General features: G+C 43.5%; 3 protein-coding genes across 4 annotated transcripts; 1 reads left to right on the top strand and 2 right to left on the bottom strand.

Moving 5' to 3' along the window:
* Positions 1-12: 12 nt before the first annotated feature.
* On the bottom strand, positions 13-2,378 carry asnsd1 (asparagine synthetase domain containing 1; the record flags this gene model as incomplete). The annotated part of the gene is made up of 3 exons (XM_079170242.1): positions 13-259; positions 788-969; positions 1,128-2,378. The coding sequence occupies 3 exons, from the start codon at positions 2,376-2,378 to the stop codon at positions 13-15; spliced, it is 1,680 nt and encodes a 559-aa protein (XP_079026368.1).
* slc40a1 (solute carrier family 40 member 1) lies at positions 2,334-16,814 on the top strand. Of its 2 annotated transcripts, none has more exons than XM_079169692.1 (8): positions 2,334-2,556; positions 9,349-9,416; positions 9,777-9,936; positions 10,281-10,396; positions 11,907-12,033; positions 12,394-12,639; positions 12,732-13,358; positions 13,864-16,814. In XM_079169692.1, exons 1-8 carry the CDS (start codon positions 2,472-2,474, stop codon positions 14,178-14,180), a joined length of 1,746 nt encoding a protein of 581 aa, XP_079025818.1. In that variant the 5' UTR covers positions 2,334-2,471; the 3' UTR covers positions 14,181-16,814. The 2 variants fall into 2 exon arrangements, with proteins under 2 accessions (XP_079025818.1, XP_079025819.1); XM_079169693.1 differs by lacking the exon at positions 2,334-2,556 and adding an exon at positions 8,879-9,207.
* asdurf (ASNSD1 upstream open reading frame) lies at positions 2,440-3,381 on the bottom strand. Its single transcript, XM_079169696.1, has 4 exons — positions 3,239-3,381; positions 2,996-3,049; positions 2,701-2,776; positions 2,440-2,604 (listed from the first exon to the last, which is right to left on the bottom strand). The coding sequence occupies exons 1-4, from the start codon at positions 3,311-3,313 to the stop codon at positions 2,564-2,566; spliced, it is 246 nt and encodes an 81-aa protein (XP_079025822.1). The 5' UTR covers positions 3,314-3,381; the 3' UTR covers positions 2,440-2,563.
* Positions 16,815-19,409: the final 2,595 nt, after the last annotated feature.

Genomic DNA, 19,409 nt, shown 5'->3' on the forward strand with positions numbered 1-19,409 from the left:
CCAACGATTCGTCTACTCAGTGAGGAGTCTTGTGCATTTGTCAGAGGCCTTTTCGTGGTGGGCCTCCATCTTTGCGATGCGGGAGCCAAACTGCATGGCTCTCTTGGGCAGGACGGCTGATTGGCCGAGGCCCAGCTGCTTCGCCGTCAGTCTCAGGAGGAGTTTCTCCCCGAGGCCTCGAGGAAGTGACAGGTCAGCTTTCTCCCACACGGGCAGAGAATTCAAGTGGCTCACCACGTCCTCGTCCAAGTAGGGAAACCTGGAGACAGTTAGAAGAGTCAGTTACTCTGCCCTGAACAATGGACGTGAATGGGATTTCTTCAAACATGGCAGCTTTACGCCTTTTACCCTGCTGCACTGCCACAAACACTCTGTTCCATTAGGCTAAAGTCTAGAAAGATGAAGCCCATCTCAAACCTATTTAAAATGATCTGTCAGAGCGTGTCCTGCTTCTTACTCCACCTGAAGTAAACCGTCTCCTTAAATCAGAAAACAGCTTTACATAAATAAAGTCGTAAATAAAAGGAATGATGGCTGAATTCCATTCGGCTGCTTCAGTTTCAGGGTCCTGGTACTGTTTAATGCTGGTCCACATTCACACTGTCATGGTTTGCTGGGACACTTACGTAGACCTCGTTAACGTTATTAGTAACACCTGCGCAATCCCTCCAGTGATAAGACAAACTGTCTGCTGTGGAAAAGGACTATTACAACCTTGTACCATGCATTTTGGACTCTGGTAAGGCACACAACATGGGGGGGTACTTGAAGCGGATGCTACACTTACCGAGCCTCTTTCCCGTGGTCCCCGATCACTCGGTCATCTCTGCCCAAATTCCTGGACGGGATCCTGTCCAGCTCCATTTCCAGTTCCTGGATCAGCCCCTCGTATCCAGACATTGTAAATCGGACTCTGTGTCTGGAGTAACCCGCTAGCTGCTCATCCGCTCCGATTCCCGTCAAAACGACCTGCGGCCATGAAACAGTAACGCAGAGAAGCAGGTCAGTGTGGTGGTCGAGGATTGAGAAACACATCTTAAAGACATTTTTAGTCGAGTTAAGATAAGTCGACTAATCGATTACTTGATAGAGCTCAGAAGCTTTAACGTCTGACTTTTGTACCTCACCTTTGCTGATGAGGTGAAGGCCCTCTGGTCACCGTCCTCCATGATGAACCCGGTTCCTCTTGCTGCGAACCACACAGCGCACCCAATGCTGTCATCCAGCACCGTGTCCAGCGGATGCACCAAGTGGCAAATGCGCTCCTGGCGGATCTTCTGCAGCTCCTCCTTCGTTACGTTTATTTCCACAAAATTCCACCTTCTTTCCGGATTCAAGTCTTGCAATTCCTCGAGACCGGCTTTCCCAGTGATTCTGTCTGGAACGTCAAAGGGGCCGGATGTTTGGGGGTCGGCTCCATCGCTCTGAGAATCCGTGGGCTTATTTTTGTGCTTTCCGGGTTTCTTCGCAGACTCTTTCTGCTTCTTTGGCACCTGTAGTTTAAACGCTACGTTCAGAAGGTCTATTGGTTGATGGGCGGGTATGTGACGGTCAGCTAAGGCAGCCAGGATCATTGAATCGATCCCTCCCGAAAAGAGTATGGCGACACCAGCAAGTTCATTAGAAGGAGGGGAATTGTCTGGTGCCTCGAACGGCAGAGACTGAACACGTCGCCGTACGGCCTCGCTGAGAACACCGATGAGACGGTTCACTGCGTCGTTTTTCTCTTGGCTTGCAAGCAGCCGCTCCAGATCCTCAACATGCGAATGTGAGTTTGGATGAATTTCTTCTTCATTTAACGACTTCGGGATGGATGTGTTGAGAGGGCGCACGGGCGAGGCGAGTACGAGGCCCGACTGGTTCATCACAGCAGTGCAGCCGCTGGGCACGGACTCCAATACAGTTGGACTGCAGCTCGAGACAAGATCGCTTCCCCCGCGAGCCCAGGGATAGAGCTCGAACGTCACAGAGCCGGCTTGTGTCACTGCCTTCAGGTCAATCCTGTACACACCAGCTGCTGGGACTTCCCGCCAAGCAGATTGAGCAGGTCCAGATTGGCGGGCTGCCACGGAAGTCAGAGTCAAGGCGTTGACCTCGGCGTCGAATTTCCACAGCAAGCTCCGCCTTCCAAGGAAGTCTCTGCCAAACCAGAGGTAGTCTCCAGCCTTTTGGTAGTACACGAATCCCCACGGCCCCCGTATGGCGGACAGGACGGACAGGATCTCTGAAGGGCCGTTACAGGACGATAGCCGCTCAGAGACAACCGCAGTGTCATTTTCCTCCGGCATCACCGGGAGACCTCCGAAAATCTCCCCGTTCCACAGCAGAACATTGCCGGTGTCGTCTCGAACGGGCTGAGGGGTGAGAAGCCCTCTCATGTGGAGAACGTGGGCAGAGAACAAACACTGGTAGCAGGGATCTGTGCCTCCGACTGTGACATCCTGGCTCAAGTCGGGCCCTCTTCTCTTCAAATGTTCATGAAGCGCTTTGTCCCACACACACCGAGTGGGCGACAGACTCAGCAGACAGAAGATGCCGCACATTGTTGTGATGAAGGTCAGTCTTACATATCCTGCAGGTCCTTTTTCATGTTATCGAGTTCCTCTGGGGAAAGAAAATCATTTTCAATTTCAGTGAGATAGACACGTACCAGCTAGTTTATCTATTCAAATGATATTTAATCTACTGCTATTAACTTACTTTTACATGAACCCAGTGTTTGATTTCTGTCTGCTAGGAAAAATATGTTACTGTTCCTCTGCTGGATGTAGACTTTCTGGGGCGGTAAACGTATACAAAATGTACATTAATACACAAAAATGTACACGTTCCTGAGAAAACAATTTCAAAGATGGCTCAACAATTTTCTTTAAAGTTGCGTCCAACAACACAGGACAAAAAGTTTAACTAAGACAGTTCCTATCCACAGTTTGCAAGGCAATCACATATAAATAAATGAATAAATAAATTCCAGGTATTAGTTGGCTCCACTCACCCTGTTTTTCTTCAGATTGGAGAGCTCGTCCAGAACAACCTTCTGCTCCTTTATCTGTAAATGATCAACACGAACTATTTCACTGACCAGGCAACAATTGTAAATTCTCCAGAGTCCGTGTATTGAGACGTAAACGCGTATAAACGTGTAACTTACACTCCGATACGAGTCAACACTGCAGCTCAGCATTCATATCGTGCTAACGTTACATGTTTACCAGCTAGTGTTTGTGGCTAACTTTACCTTTTTGTTCAATTCCTCCTTAAGAGCCGACGGTCCTTCAAAAGTATCCTCGTTGTCGCGAACTTTCGAAGACATGTTGGTTAATTTTTATTTATATGAATGTAGTTGAAGCTAACTTCAGTGTAAACACATGCTCTGCAGCTTTGACAGCTCTTCCGGGTGCGATGGTTTGTCCAGTTGTGACTGTACTGCCCCCTGTAGGTGGGCGGTTGATACATATATTATTTTTCTTTCTCATTTTTTAGAGATTCTAGATGTAAAACTATTCCCATTTACCCCGGATTATATACTAAAAAGAGCACAGGCCACCACATTACAGCTAATTAATGCACAATTGAAATGCAAACTAAAAGATACATATGACAGATAGGGCGTCTTGTTTTATATTGTCCCACTCCTCACCAGAGTTCACATGTCATGTTCTGTGTTGGTGATATTGAACAGAAGAGGATTAGGGTCACATTTACATTTCTGATTTTAATCTCTGAAATTCTGGTGTAATCTGACCTAATTTGTCCCTAATCCTTTGTAAAGGTTTGTAGCAATTATTTTTTTCTGAAATAAATAGTCTTTAGATTTGGTTTAGCTCTTGATTGAGCTTTGAATTTCAATATTTAACCCAACAGAAAAAGTATTTTCATTATTTCTCTGTGGACAATTTGATGTATTCTTCCATAGTACAAAGGTTTCCAGATATCTATAAAATGATTTATATATTCCAAGCAGTGTAATTTAGGTGTCTGACTAGTCTATCACATTTGTATCTTTTATCTCCGACAGGATAGCCAAAACAACCATTTAAATCATTTAAACAAAATCTATCAATGGGTTAATAATTTTGGTGTTCTGTCTAGTTGAGCATTACAATACATCTTACAGTCGACAGTCTTTTGACTAAATCTTCACCTCGTTCTCATCCTTTCTTCTTCTGTTTTATGTCTCAGTTCCATTAACATTTTAACATCAAATTGTAAATTATCATTTAGAGCATTTCAGATAACATGCACCATGTTTGCTTCATATCAATCAAAGCAAGCTCTCTACACTCAGTGACAACCTAACATTTACACAAACAACTTACTTCATATCATCTGCTTTATTACTTTATGATCCAGTTGATAAAAGATAAACCGTTTACAGAGCTGTCACCAGGGTGCTGTTGCTTGTGTATCTCAACATTTTGAAGGGGATGTTCCCACTGAGCCAAAGCAGATGTAATTTAAAACCACATTCACTGTTGAACAGCAGACAAAAATTCCATGGCACGATCTGAGCAACTCCATCTGAGGAAGTTTCAGCAAACATTTTCATATGTCCACATCTGGCAGTTACAGAGCAACATGGTAATTTAAATTAAAAGTTGTGTTTGTGTCCACCTGATGACTGCAAGTCCAATATTAACTCTGTGTTTGGTCTCCACCGACTCCTGAGGGAACAATGTGTCTCTGCTGCTTGATGCTCCACTATGTTCATCAGATTTCACAGATAGATTTTTCTCCAACTAGACAACATTACACCAGGTTCATTTTTTTAAGGGCAGTTTTGCCGATTTTTCTCCATCCAACCAAATTAGACCATAGAAACAACACATTGACGGCTTCAGCCCGTTGCTGCAATATGTCTACATCGCTGCCATATTGGACTGGGCAAGACTGCTGGTAAACAAATACAAGTTAATGGGAGAGCTGTGGGTTTTATTCTGTTTAAAAAGCACTATAACATTTATATTATTATTATTAGGCTGTAATCGCTGCTAGATGCTCAAGACATGAGTGTGTATGAAAGTTAACCTTTATATCTATACTCACAAGCATTCCACCACACTTGCAATGTCATTTTGCAGAATGCAGTCGCATTGACAACATACAAACTCCTTCCGGCTGCGGGACGCAAATAAATAAAACTTCGGGTTGTGCTTGTCGGGCATTGCTCATTCAATAAGCATGTGGGGATTTCAATTCGCAACCTTCCAGTCACATGTGGTACAATTACATTAAATAGATATTTTTGAGGACCTGAGCTTCACTGGCCCGGCAGCGGTCAACAATATAGAGAAATTTCCCCGGATGACACAAATGTTGATCTTGCTCCAGCAGTGGGTCGAGCACCTTTCGAACCTGCAGTGTGAGAGACAAACACACCTGTCTGATGTCTCACCTTGGCTTGCAGCCCACTGAGCTGCAACGTTGTATTGATCTGACACAGCTGTCAGATGTTTACCGGTTCATTCTCTGGAAGCAAGGACTGTCATTTTGGGACAGGTGTCCAGGTCATCACAGCCAGATAGTGACCTTTGATGTTTATTTTTCTCTGGTGGAGCTGCCAGGCACACAAAGTCTTAGGCCCCAGCCAGCGGTAGACATCCACAGAAACATTAAGACCACAACACTGTTGTGTTCCAAAAATGGGTAATGGTGATAATTATAATCACTGTTACTGTTCTATGGTCACTGAGATGGTTGGTAATCTCACTGTGTCCAGTATCATGAGATTTTGGGAGACCTCAAGAGCCCGGCTTTAGTTATTCTATATATTGCTAAACCCAAGGGAGCAGTGCTGTGTTCCCTTTTAGATCTATTGCAACACGTTCTTAGAACTCAGCACAAAGAGTGAACAGAAGCCCTGCATGAAGAATAGATGAATAATCTGACCCAGCCTCACGTCCACATCCTTCACACCCTCCCACCACCTCTATCCCTTCTTTAGCTGTGGCTTGGGAGTGTTGGGCAACTTAAGGCCACACGAGGCAAGTCATTCTCATATTTTTGTCCTGGACGCACAAATATAGCCGAAGTAAACATAGCTTGTTGTTGGATCCGGTCAGGGGCACAGACATACCTGCAGGTCACATGGCCACAAAATGATACAGTAGCCGTCTGACCGCTGATGAGAGGTATCTGAGCCTTGGCTGACACATTGGCCCACTAATAGTGCGGCAGGTAATCTGTTTGTACCAGCTCAATGTGTGCAGACTTTCAAACGGCTGAACGCTCTCTGTGATCCCTGAATAGATCACAAAAGGATAGAAGTGCCTATTGTCATCGCTTGGCTCAAAATATGTGCTTATGTTCCTTGTAAGTGTCAATTTTGCTCCCTCATAGGATGAGATGGCACAGAGTATGTGTTGCTCTGGGCCGAAAAGAAACTAGTGCTAATCTATATGTGCAAAAAATAAGAAGAAGCACATGTATTAGTAGCCCAGCGGCCATATGTGTTTTCACATATCATAGGGCCGATATTTACGGTACTACATGCTGAAATATTATGATTATGTTGATCATGACTAACCACAGACACCAAGTCATTTTCAACAGAAGCCAGATAAATTGATGAAGCCGATGATGCCTCAAGCAATAGTTTGACATTTTGATAAGATTGATCACTCTCATGTCTGTACACTGAATATGAAGCTACTGATTCAGCAGACGGTTAGCTTAGCTTAGCATGAAGAATGGAAACAGGGGTAAGCAGCTAGCCTGGCTCCAGACAAATAAAAAACAGAATAACAAAATTCACCGACCAGCCCCTTTAAAACTCACTAATGAACTCGGTATTGTTTGTTTGTTTGTTTAATCCGGACAAAACTGGAGAGTAAAAATGTTATGAACCACAATATTTCTTGTCCCGGCTGTCTCCAACAGTAACTTCTGCTGTCTCCGCTCGGTGTCAAATTCATGGTAATGACATTTTGTTTTAAAACCTCACTTGTTATTACACATTTAGAGGTGTTGGTCGGTGGATTCTGTTATATTTGGACAGACTCAGACTAGCTGATTCCCCTGTTTTCTGTCCGTCCAGTCCAATGAAACGCCCAAAACACATCACTCGAGGATAGACGTGAGAATTCAGCACTGACATAAGTCACTGTGGGTCCCACTCGGCTGATAACAGGCTTTTAAAGCCAACTGTGCATCCAGACGTACAGTTAAGAATCATATTAGCCATGTGCAAGTGTTTATTACTTTTTATGGATACGGGCCAAGGATCCCTCATCCATGTAGCCTGTAATTATAGCTGTGATTCTGTTCTGTTGACATAGGTGGACAAATGCAAGTCATCCAAATGTGTGATTTGTACACAGTTTTTACATTGTTCACTGCCACGCTCTTCACCATGTCAAGGCAATAATGACAGTCTCTGTTACCAAAATGTTCAAAACATCCAATTTTAATGTGTGTTGCGCAGCATCAAATGCTAAGGCAAGGTCATTTAATCTTTAACTTTCACAATCTCTTTACTTGTTCTTCTTTTTTACCATTCAAGTATTACTCAGATTCAGTTTACATATAAAAAGAAAGTGCAGGATGTAAATGTAATTTCTGATTTGACTGTGAAAACATCTAAAACATTTCTCCGGTGGATCTATTTTATTGCTCTTGTCAATCCAACTGCAGCTCTACTGATATTGACCATAGTTTACTGACTTAAAAGAACCATCCATACATATCCATGTATATCCATTTAGTGTTTATTTCTGTGCACTGTTTGTGTTGTTTACATTATACATTTCAAAAACAGGATTTAGATTCTCAGGATTTTTAGCATTGAATGTACCTTTTCTTACTTTGATTGATGCAATTTGATGGTTTGTTTTTAACCTGTCATCTCTTTTAGTGATTTAAAAAAACAGTTGTTGTATCTAAGTCTGTTCTCTCTGTGTTTATGTGGTGAAGCTTTTACTCTGCCATCTTGAGCAGGACCCCCTTTGTAAAACAGATTCCAAATCTAAATGGGACTATCCTGGATAAATAAAGGTTAAATAAATAAATAAACTAATATAGATTTTATTTATTTTTGTATTGTTGTTCATTGGTGCTTTTTATGTATATTTATATAATATTGATATTTACACCTGTTTTTAACAATAAATACATTTTCTTTGATTTTACATATAAAACATTCAATAAATTCTGGTTTAAAACTATCTAATGACATAGAAAGGAGTTCATGTTAGTTCCACTTTGACTGACTGCAATAGTAAAATGCACTTACACATTGAAGCATCAGTTATAATAATCAAATGATATACTCCATTATAACGCAACACTCTCGGGTGCCATGTTTCTGCATAATCAGTAGGCTCCTTGATAGGCTGCTCTCAGTACATATTCCCATCCACACTTACGTTATTGCTCACTGCTGCTTAAAGTAAGATTTGGGATGAAGGAATTCCAGTAGTTTTACGTTGTGGAATTGATAGTTATCATTTATGTTTATTGTTCTCATAACCAAAGGTAGAGATTTGAATAGAGTGGTGGAAGAAACCACTGCAGTGAGCAACTAAAGCAGATCTTCAGGCTTTCAAAAAATAGGTGTGCCAGACATATTCTTTTGTTGTGATAAAGTGATAGGTTATCTTTGGTCAGGTAGTATGTTACTCATCATTCCCGCTCAAAGAAACTCACAACCAAAAGCTCACCAACCTCTGCGTGAAGAGGGCTAAAGGGATTTAATCACGATAGCTATAACAATGACACGTTTTTGTGATATGATACAGCTTTTTTTTATTTTTTTTCCGGAGCGCGCGTGCGGTAGGAGGACCACACTTGTTTTTGACACAATGTAAATAATGGCGCGTCACGTGACAACGTGAGTATATTCGAGGCGGGACGTAAACACAGAGCAGCAGAACAGAGCTAACTGTCCAGCGGAGCGGCGCAGGAATCGAGCTCCGAGCTTTGTGCTTTTTTTATTGCGACTAACCGGTCCTTTAGGCAATAAAGCTATTGCTTTCCGACTTCAGCTACAGTGTTAGCTAAGTTTGGAAAGGAGAAAGGGGAGAGACGCCGTGCCTTTTGTTGTTTTAGCCGTTATCCGACAGTAGGAAGCTGTAGTCGTTGGTCGACCTGCTCTGCAACATCACAAAAGAGGAGACAGCGTAAATAAAAAAAATTAACATTCACTTGGTTGCTTTTGCCATTTGGACAGCTTTAACATGGATAACCCTGCACCTAAAAAGACGTGCTGTGGTAGGTTGTTTTTTTTCAATGCATGCGAAATAATTAAATATTTCCCACACGCAGCCTTCACATCAATGGAGCAGGCTGGATATCGACCACCAGCTGTATCGTGTTGACTCTATTCTGACCGTTCAATGTGTTTCTTCACAGAGTCTGTACGAGACTTCTTCACTTCAGCTAAATTCCTTATTTACCTGAGCCATGCTCTGTCAACATGGGTAAGTGACACGTTATGACTACTTGGATGACATTCCATCATATATTTCTACATGTTCATCACGATGACAGGCTGCACAATGTGGCGTTTTCAGTGTCAAACGTAATGTAATGCAACGTGAATGTGTCATTGTGACATTATGTGCTGAAATAACAATACACAATGACATGTTTTGCCCCGTGTCTACACATTCCTTGTCTTTGCAAATACCTGGAAAGGATCAATTAAACTGAAGAGGGTGTTAGTTGACATGAAAGCAGAGAGGGCTCTTATTATTAAGTCAAACCACATTTCCCATCAGCCCTAACCTGGAAATAGTCTTGAAAAAGTGACATCCAATAATCAGAATTTGTGTTTCCAGGGCGACCGAATGTGGAACTTTGCTGTGGCTGTCTTCCTGGTGGAGCTGTACGGGAACAGCCTGCTGCTCACGGCCGTGTACGGGCTGGTGGTGGCCGGCTCCGTGCTGCTGCTGGGGGCCATCATTGGGGACTGGGTGGACAAGAACCCCAGACTCAAAGGTGAGGCAGCGCACATCAAAGTATAGCTGCTATTGAAGGGGTTGTCATAACACAAGTTTGTCCCGAATAAAATGCCCAAAACTTTGCAGATTGGATCCTAGAGCGTATAGATGTGGAGCTGGCGTTATAGCGTTACGCAGTGTGCACGTGGAGCTAGTTCACCCTCATTTTCACAGTGAAGTGCACCTCTTGTGCAATGGTTATTCAGTGGAATTTGGCAAAAGACATTATTAGATTAGATCGGGGAGCAGGGGGGGGGGGGGCAGATGAACTAGTTATCGGACAGATATCCGTTGTCTTTGATCAGATTTCTGTCCCTAATGTTCGTCGCGGTGTTTCCACAGTGGCCCAGACTTCGCTGCTCGTCCAGAACAGTTGCGTCATCGTGTGTGGGATCCTACTGATGGTTGTGTTCCACTTCAAGGAGCAGCTTGCTGAGCTTTACAATGGATGGATTCTGGTAAGATCCCCCCTTGCTCTGTGCTCACACACACACACACACACACACACACTTTTTCAGCGTGATCTGATTGGAAAGCAATTTCCCCCTTTTTCCTCAAGTACAACACTCTGACCTCGAGATTGAAAGTTGCTTGCGTTTACTGATATGGACTCCCGCTTCCTTATCAGTTATGACCACTTGAACCGCTTTTACAGATGGGCGAAATGAACGTCGTTCACTTCCAGGAGACCTTTGACTGGTCCACTAATTTAAATTGTCAGAGTACTTTTAGTAATTAGCTTTTTCTCTCTCTATCATAGGAAGACAGAGCATGAGAGGTGGTTACACTGTAGGAACAGAATGTTTACGTGAGTGTCTTCTTGCGAGCGGCTTGTTTGCACTTGTTGAGCTATGTGGCTTACATGAGAAGCTCCCTCACCGCAAAGATTCGGACCTGCTTGACCGAGATGCGGAGCTGCAGGCTAGACGGGTTTCTGTCCGTCATTGGGAAACTGTGTCGGGCTGAGGTGGAGACGAGGGCGGTGAAACGGGAGATGGAGTGTCTCGGTGAAGGCTGTGTAGTCAGCAGGTTCCTCAAGGCCCCGTCACATGACGGGGGTGGGGGGGGGGGGGGGGGGGGAGAATGTGCCCTGGCCTGTTGAAAGCATTCGCTACAATGTGAACACAGAGGTAAACAAAGGAGCCAGCCAGTGGGTTCCACAAAAGAGACATTTCTAGAAGAAACATGTTTTGGGTTTTTTTGTCAACCAGTGGTTCTTTATCTGAAGGCACGTGCTGTTATTTTTCACAGAATGACATAGATTTCTTTTTCCACAGGAAGTCATTGATTTCATGAGTTTACATGTTCACACGGTACAGAATTAGAAAGGTGTCATTGTTTAACTGAAGGTGTTTTCACACAATAGTAACTATATAATGTATACTAGATGCAAGACACATTTTTTTTTTAGGCTCAGTAATTTCCTTAAACAATAAATACGGCTTTTGTTGGGGACTAGATTTAGCTGTGGACAAACCGTTCCCAGCCGTAAGAGATGAATCTCACGAGTGTCCCCCAAGATTATATAAGGGATAAGAAAAACTATAAACATCTGTTGAGCAAAATTATGCTTTTTTCAGGTTTTTCTGACTTTTTTGCCTGTGAAATTCTGGAAATTCTAGAAAATTCTTCAGCCCTCTAAAAATCCTTCAAACGAATCAATACAACGAGGAAAAAACACTGTTTTGTATAATTCAAGCCAAAAAGATCACTGACCACGTCTTTAATTGTATTGTCTGTTGGATTGAGTCAAAATATACTAAAGTGTGTGTGTTTAACTAAGTAACATGTCCCCTAGTGCAACAGTGTCATGGCTCATTTATGTGTTTTTAATAACTTCTGGAGGAATAATTATATCAGGCTTTAGTTAAACAGACAATAATTATTAATCATATCAACTCTCATCATTTAATATTGATCAAATGTAACAGTAACTTAAAAAAAAGAAATCCTTGTTTTCTTCTTCAGACCGCCTGCTACATTCTGGTGATCACCATCGCCAACATTGCCAACCTTGCCAGTACGGCTACATCCATCACCATCCAGAGGGACTGGGTGGTGGTGGTGGCAGGTCAGGACAGCAGCAAGTTGGCAGGTCAGTGTATTTCTTTTTTTTTTTAATCATGAAATGTAGGCCTCAGCTGACCTGTTATCACATCTCCTCTGTGTGGCAGACTTTGAACCCCGGATGCTGACTCACTCTTGTTCCTGTACCTTTTGTGCCCCCGGCTGTTTCCCCCGGATTGTTGTAAACTATTTCAAAGATTTGCTCACGTGGTTGAAACACTCATGAACTTAATGACCTTTTATTTTTCTGCAGCGCTCGTAGTTCCATCCATTTAGTAAAACCCCATAAATGTACATCTTGTGATTATATGACGTCCATCAGTAGTAATCAGGTGTAAATAAACTGATAACATTGACTTAACTGTTTCCTCTCTCTCGCATTAAACAGACATGAATGCCACGGTGCGTATTATCGACCAGCTGACCAACATCCTGGCTCCCATGCTGGTGGGCCAGATAATGGCCTTTGGCTCCCATTTCATTGGCTGCGGCTTCATCTCTGGCTGGAACCTGTGCTCCATGTGTCTGGAGTACGCGCTGCTGTGGAAGGTCTACCAGAAGACGCCGGCGTTGGCCTCCAAAGCCGGCCAGAAGGAGCAGCAACAGGAGCTCAAACAGCTCAGCCCGACTAAAGGTAGCCGCAAGAACCCTGACTTTGATTTGTACCCTCTGAGTTTGGAGCGTTTTGGCAACCAAATCTCCCCATGTTTCTCTTCCCTTTCTCAGACTCGGAGAGCGGCCAGAGTCCCGAGGAGTCGTCTCAGCCGCTGATGAATGACACCTCCGTAGCGGCCAAGCCCGACTCCCCAAAGCAGCACGGCTGCTGCTACCAGATGGCCGAACCGCTGCGCACCTTGAAGGCCGGCTGGGTGGCCTACTACAACCAGAACATTTTCCTCGCCGGCATGTCCCTGTCTTTCCTCTACATGACGGTGCTGGGCTTCGACTGCATCACCACGGGCTACGCCTACACGCAGGGCCTCAACGGCTCGGTGCTGAGCCTGCTGATGGGGGCCTCGGCGGTGTCGGGCATCTGCGGCACCGTCGCCTTCACCTGGGTCCGCAAGAAGTGCGGCCTGATCCGCACGGGCTTCATTTCGGGCACGGTCCAGCTGTCCTGCCTCATGCTGTGCGTTGCCTCCGTCTTTGCTCCCGGGAGCCCCTTCGACCTCAGCGTCTCGCCCTTCCAGGACATTTACACGCACCTGATTGGAGAGAAGGCGCTGCCCGAGGCCGACCACATCCTCACCGGTGGAAACGCCACTACTGATGCGCCGGCTGAAGAGCTGCCGCCCTTGCAGTCCTACATGTCTGTTAGTCTGCTGTTTGCTGGCGTAATTGCTGCTAGAATTGGTGAGTGAAATATTGCCCCTTGATGTTTCTTTTGTTTTTGTGGTGGTTATCTAAATACCGTGATATTGTATTTGATATTGTTTTGGAGCAGAGCAGAAGCTCCAAAGTGCATATGATCATTGATTGCCATTGGAGTAAGTGGTGCATAGTCTTTGTTTTATTGTTTTTATTTAAAAGGAAATTAGAGTGCGTAGGTATTATTGTGTCCATGCTTTATTGGCATGTTCGCTTCCGCTCATGAGATTGCGAAAAGGCTATTTTCCCAAATTATGACTTCCTAAAAGTGACTCAAGCAGGTCCACAGGTTGAGCTTTTTCATAAGTAACCGGAACTTCACATGAGATCCTCTACAGCTGTGCGACTGATGTCACAGCAATATTTGCAACCTTTGATTCCAATAATATAGCCGGATAAGTCCCGCAACAGCTACCGTTGTCTCCTGAAGCGGTTATAACGTGGCTGCAAAAAACACCACTCGGACTGACCGTTGATCTCTGTGTTGCAGGCCTGTGGTCTTTCGACCTGACGGTGACCCAGCTCATCCAGGAGAATGTGATGGAGTCGGAGCGAGGCGTGATCAACGGCGTCCAGAACTCCATGAATTACCTCTTGGACCTGCTGCACTTCATCATGGTGATTCTGGCTCCGAACCCGGAGGCCTTCGGCCTGCTGGTCCTCATCTCCGTGACCTTCGTGGCCATGGGCCACATCATGTACTTTGGATTTGCCTTCAAGAGCCTGGGCAATCGCCTCTTCCTCTGCTGCTCGCCGGAGCAGAAGGCGGAGGCGGTAGACGGCCTCTCACTTCCGACCACCGTCTGACCCCATCAGAGAGACTCCGTCCTCGGTACATATTTCTCAAGCCTTACCCGACCCCTGCATCTTATCTTAACTAACATCATTGCTTTGTAGCTGGCAGAATGCTAAAGCTAACCAGAGAAAGGTAACTTAACATGCTATGCATACTGTAGCCATGAATACACAGCATTAATCAAGAGTAGAAGGAGGTGAGTAGAAAGCTTGGAGTCAAAGAAAACTAATCCACAGTAAAACTGTAGATAAGGCAGGGTTCCTCTAACTTTTCTTTTTTTTGTTCATCTGCGGGGTCCACGCTCTTTGAAAAACACACATGGACTGTCAAACAAGGATCCGTCACTTCCGGGCTTCGGACCCCCAACGTGGGTCCTGTTAAAGAAATCAGGGCGATAAGGCACCGTCAGATATTCTCCTCCTAACAGCCCGGATCTAGCTGTAGAGTTTAAGAGTTTCAGTAAAGGTGCTTCAGCTATACTAAAGGGCAGGACGAGGGAGAAACCTTGCAGGGAGGAGGCACGGGGGGGGGGCAACAGCTGTCTAAGACCCCCCCCAAAAAAAGAGAGAACGTGCCCCATTTTCTGACGCTTACCTCTCAGTGACTTCATTGGTGCTGTAGTTGTGCCTGCTAGCTGTTCTCTGATCGGCAAAGCTTACATATACAAGTCGGATGAGCCGGTTGTGGAGGTCTTCCTCTGGGTGCTCTTTATTTAACCAAAACACAAAGCTGGGTCTAGCCTCTTTAATACATAGTTATAAGGATTATGCAGTTGACTGTATGCATTCAGGAAGTGCAGTGGTTTTTATAATAATTGTATCATCAGTATTGTGTTGCACACTTGCCGGTTGATCCATAAGGAAACACTATGCAGCCTTGTCGATATCTCTCTCAGTTACCAAAGTCAAAGTCCACGTGTGGCGTTAAAAGGAAGCGAGGGAAACCACATATCCGTCTGAAGCATTCCAAATCTATATTTTTACATCACGGTAGTATACCTGGATCTGTCCAACCCACTCGGCGATTGTACTTCAATTAGTTTTTCTGATAGTTTACATTATTGTATCATTTGTGTCACCTTTTTGATTCCATGTCCTCTTTTTCTCTCTTCTCTCTTTTTTTTCCAATCATGATTGTTGTTACACTGGCACTTTAAGTGATTGACGTCTGTCGTTACGCCTGACACGTGATCAGGTATTTGATCAACATTTTTGCACAAGCAAGTCCTGACTCTCCCGTAAACCCCCTGCACAATCTCTTCTTGAATCACTTATACTTTCTTTGTCCGTCTGTTCAGACACTGTCTGGGGATTGTGTTTTTTTAAAAAAAAGAGGCACATGATGGAAAAACAGAACCAGTCCCAACAGACTCTGGTGGACACATTCTACATAAGTCAAAGTTCTGACTTTTTTCTTCTTTACATTTCTAGTCTAGAAAATGTATTTCAACAGCATCTCATAGAAGTTTGTGACTTTTTTTTTTGCATGCTTCTTTTCCTGTGAAGTGATTTTGTAAGTAAAAGATGAAAATCATAGACATTAGGAAAGTAGCTTTACTTTAAAGTGAGGCTACTGTATATAACTGAACAGCAGCCACCGTGGATACATGTGACAATTATTAATAAATGTTTAAAAACAAAATAGTGTAACACTATAAGGGTGTCAAAAGGTAACATTAGCCACCGTAAGCTACTGGTCATACCAGACCAAGTAAGGTCGTAGCAGCAAAACCCCGGAGTGCACTAAACCGCCTATGAGGAGTAATGCAACTAGTAAAGTAACCAATGTAGCTGTAACTAGTTCCTTTCCACCTCTGACCTCCAGCGGGCTTCTGTTGCCTTATTGTAAATTAGCCTCGTTAGCTGTTAAACGCACACGTGTGGCTCCACCGAGTTACCAGCAGCGCCCCGCCCATGAAAAGTCTAGCCAAGACTTTGGTAAGGTCTGGAGGGGGGAACAAATGTTTAGGTTGGAAACAGAGGTAGCCACACCAGATGTAGGAGAACAGAAGAACACTTTTAAGCTGCACATGCTGAGTCAGGATATCTGCAGGTGTGCCGCGAGGTGACGACTCGCTGGCAAGTGGAGCTTCGTTTCCATGTTCCAGCCGGGTTTCATGTAACCTCAAACTCAGTGCTGGGCACGCGAACAAAACCAGCTCTTACAATGCTCGGTCTGCTGATTCAGGGAAATCTCACACGGCCATAACTCTATATTTCTAATGTAAATAACAGCGGTCAGTCAATAGAAACTTACTTAAATTGGAAACTGCTAAAAAAAATTATTAATATAAATATTGTGTGTGTTGTTGTCATGCTGTTGGTCTGGAAATGCTGACTTCTTCCTTTTTTAACATGTTTTTATACACCTAGTGTTAAGATTGTGTGTTAAATTGCCTTTTTTTTCTAAGATTTTGGAAATTTGTGTACAAAGCAATTACTTCATTTAATTTCTGTATCATACTGCTTTAATCTGACAATATATATTTCTCTCTGTATATATATATATATAAATATACCAGTGTTATTGTAGACCAATAAGCATTAAATCATAAAGAAATCATTTATATGTAATAATTGCACTCCACTGAATTGGTACTCCTTGTATTGCATGAGGTCTCCTAAATAAAGAAAACGTTCATAATTGCCTGTCTGTAGAGTGTAGTGTGTGTGTGTGTGTGTGTGTGTGTGTGTGTGTGTGTCTCCAGTGTTTCTTGGCCTCAGTCTTGGCTGCTGCTGTGTGAGGTCACATACCACAGCAGAGTTAGCTGCTAATTTCCTCCCCAGAATCCCTTTCTTTCTGGCAGGCAGTGTTAAACTGACTGACTTTAAGCTGAACTGGATGATCTGGACTTGCATGCCTGCTGAAAAAACAAAGAGTAACCTGTGTTTGTTTTTTTTTTGCATGACAGAAGGGCTTGGCCTGGGACATGTTGGCATTCTGTGTTTTTCATTTTTAACAAATAATCAAGTGTATTTCTATATTGTATTGCTGATATGCTCTCAGTAAATCTGTGAGCGTATTCCGATGGTCCTAATAGAAGTTAGTACCCCTTCTAAGAGGTTTAAGTAACACCAAATACCAATGCACTGCCTAATCAGGACAGCTAATGAATACAATAGCGCCCGTTTGAGTGTCTGAACACAGCTTTTGCCGGACAAATTTTCTGTCCCAGCATCAGACATCAAAACATTTAATTACACCTGAAGATGGATGCTCTCTGGTACGACAGTGTGTGAGATGACTTAAACAAAGAAGATCAAAATACATATATTTAACCATTTAAACTCTAAATTGTCACACGCTGGCTTGATTTTGAGAGCATAATCTGCAGTAAGAATTAACATGCACTTATTGTTAGTGCTCTTTGTCATTTAATAGTAACATGAACTTCTTGAAGAACCGCATATGTGAGGGACAGTCCAATGTCTACAGGCAGGAACTGAAACTCTAGATGAGTGCGCACACAGGGAAAATATCTTCCTCTTTATGTGCAAGATCTCTAGTACCACCTGAAATAATGAGCACTACCAGAGAAGCAGATTCTCTCTCTCAAAAAAAAAAAGTCCACGTTTGATCAGAATCTCTTGTCAAGACCTTGCGTTGAGCCTTTAACTGTAATGTCAAAAGTGCGTCAGAAACAATATTTAACCGATACCACTGCTGATAGCGAAAGTCAGGTGTTACCCGCTCACACATTGCTCAATTTCACAAGTCAGTTATTTAACATATACTGTACATTGAGGCACCTTTATTATAGCAAGTTGACTTTGCTCATGTTGCTGGAGTCTCTGCTGGTTGCATGACCAGCTGACAAGACTCCTGGAAATCACTACACCCGGCCAAGAAGTAGTCCAGCACATTATCAGCGAAACCACAACTTGTTGATTCTAAACGAAATAAAGAAATGAGATAATATGTGTTAATTGGTGAGCTTTAGGTTGTTTTGTGTTTTTACATTTGGGCAGAGCCAGGTTAGCCCGTTTCCACTCTTTATGCTCAGCGGAGTTAACCTGTTGCGCTGAAGACTTTTGAGAGAGTGAGTCGGTGTCAGTTGGTGCTGAACTGGAAAAAAAAGACTCCAAAGTTTGACAGTGAAAAATACTTTGGGTTTGAAGTGAGCTTAGCAGACCCTTTGTAGCTCACCACTCCTCATCTCTGCTTAAAGGAAGAAACCCCAGACTACATTCATCGACACAAGCAAAGGGATAAGATGGAGTGCTCCTTTAAGTCAAAAGATGACCAACTCAGACAGAAAATCTAGATTTGACTTCCTCCCCTCATACACAAAGAGTCTGATGCTCTTCTGTGAGCTGATTTTCACAGTGTTTTTGTTTAAATTAGTTGTATATGTATTTCCCATATATTTGTTATAAATATACTATAGTATGTACATCTGCCTTGCTCAGGGGTAAATGCAAAGGTGGCGGACTAAGACCGTCAACCTGTCACAAAGTCCAAGGACTTAAACCAGATCGCAGAGTGAATATTCTTTTTCAGAGAAAGTGACGACTTTACAATCCCAGCTCATATAAGTGATAGATAAGCAGCTTACGACTCAGTAAGGATATACAGGATGACCCAGTTTGACCATCCGAAGTTCAATTTCTAACACAGAGGTCATGACGAGGCAATAAAAGGATCCGTCCTCTGTGGTGAGAGGCCCTGGACCGGAGCACATGAGAGAGAAAGGAACTGAAAAACGCTGAGATGAAATTGTGGCGTCTTATCCAAGCCTGGGAACGCTCCCCTTCAGAGACAGCTGACTCAGGACTTTCAGGTTCGTTACTTAAGTGTCTGTTGAGTGTGACCCAACTTTACAGCATCATCAATGTGACTTTTAAGGCCCTGGTCACATAAGAAAGGTTTATGTCAAGACCCCAACCAGGAGCTGTATTGTAAAATATCATGGGTAGAATGTTCAGGCATCAATTCAAATAATATGCAATGATGATGTATGCAACTCTTTTTCAAAGTAAGAGTCCGACTGGAAGTGTCATAGTTCACCTGCTTATACAACATCTACACACACACACACACACCCTTCCCTCTCCATTATACCGACAATGGAGGGAAAAAAAAAGTGTAGTTTGGAGTCTGGGAAACACACGGCTGTTGTGTAAAAAGGTACGAGGCAGAAGGAGTTAAGAAAGGCTTACATTTTTTTATTAGGTTTATAGAAGTAGAGAAACGTGTGTGTGCATACAGTTACCTATTGAGTTTAAGTTTTCACCCCACCC

Source organism: Pholis gunnellus (genome assembly GCF_910591455.1).
Source record: "Pholis gunnellus genome assembly, chromosome: 12".
Classification (NCBI taxonomy): Eukaryota; Metazoa; Chordata; class Actinopteri; order Perciformes; family Pholidae; genus Pholis; species Pholis gunnellus.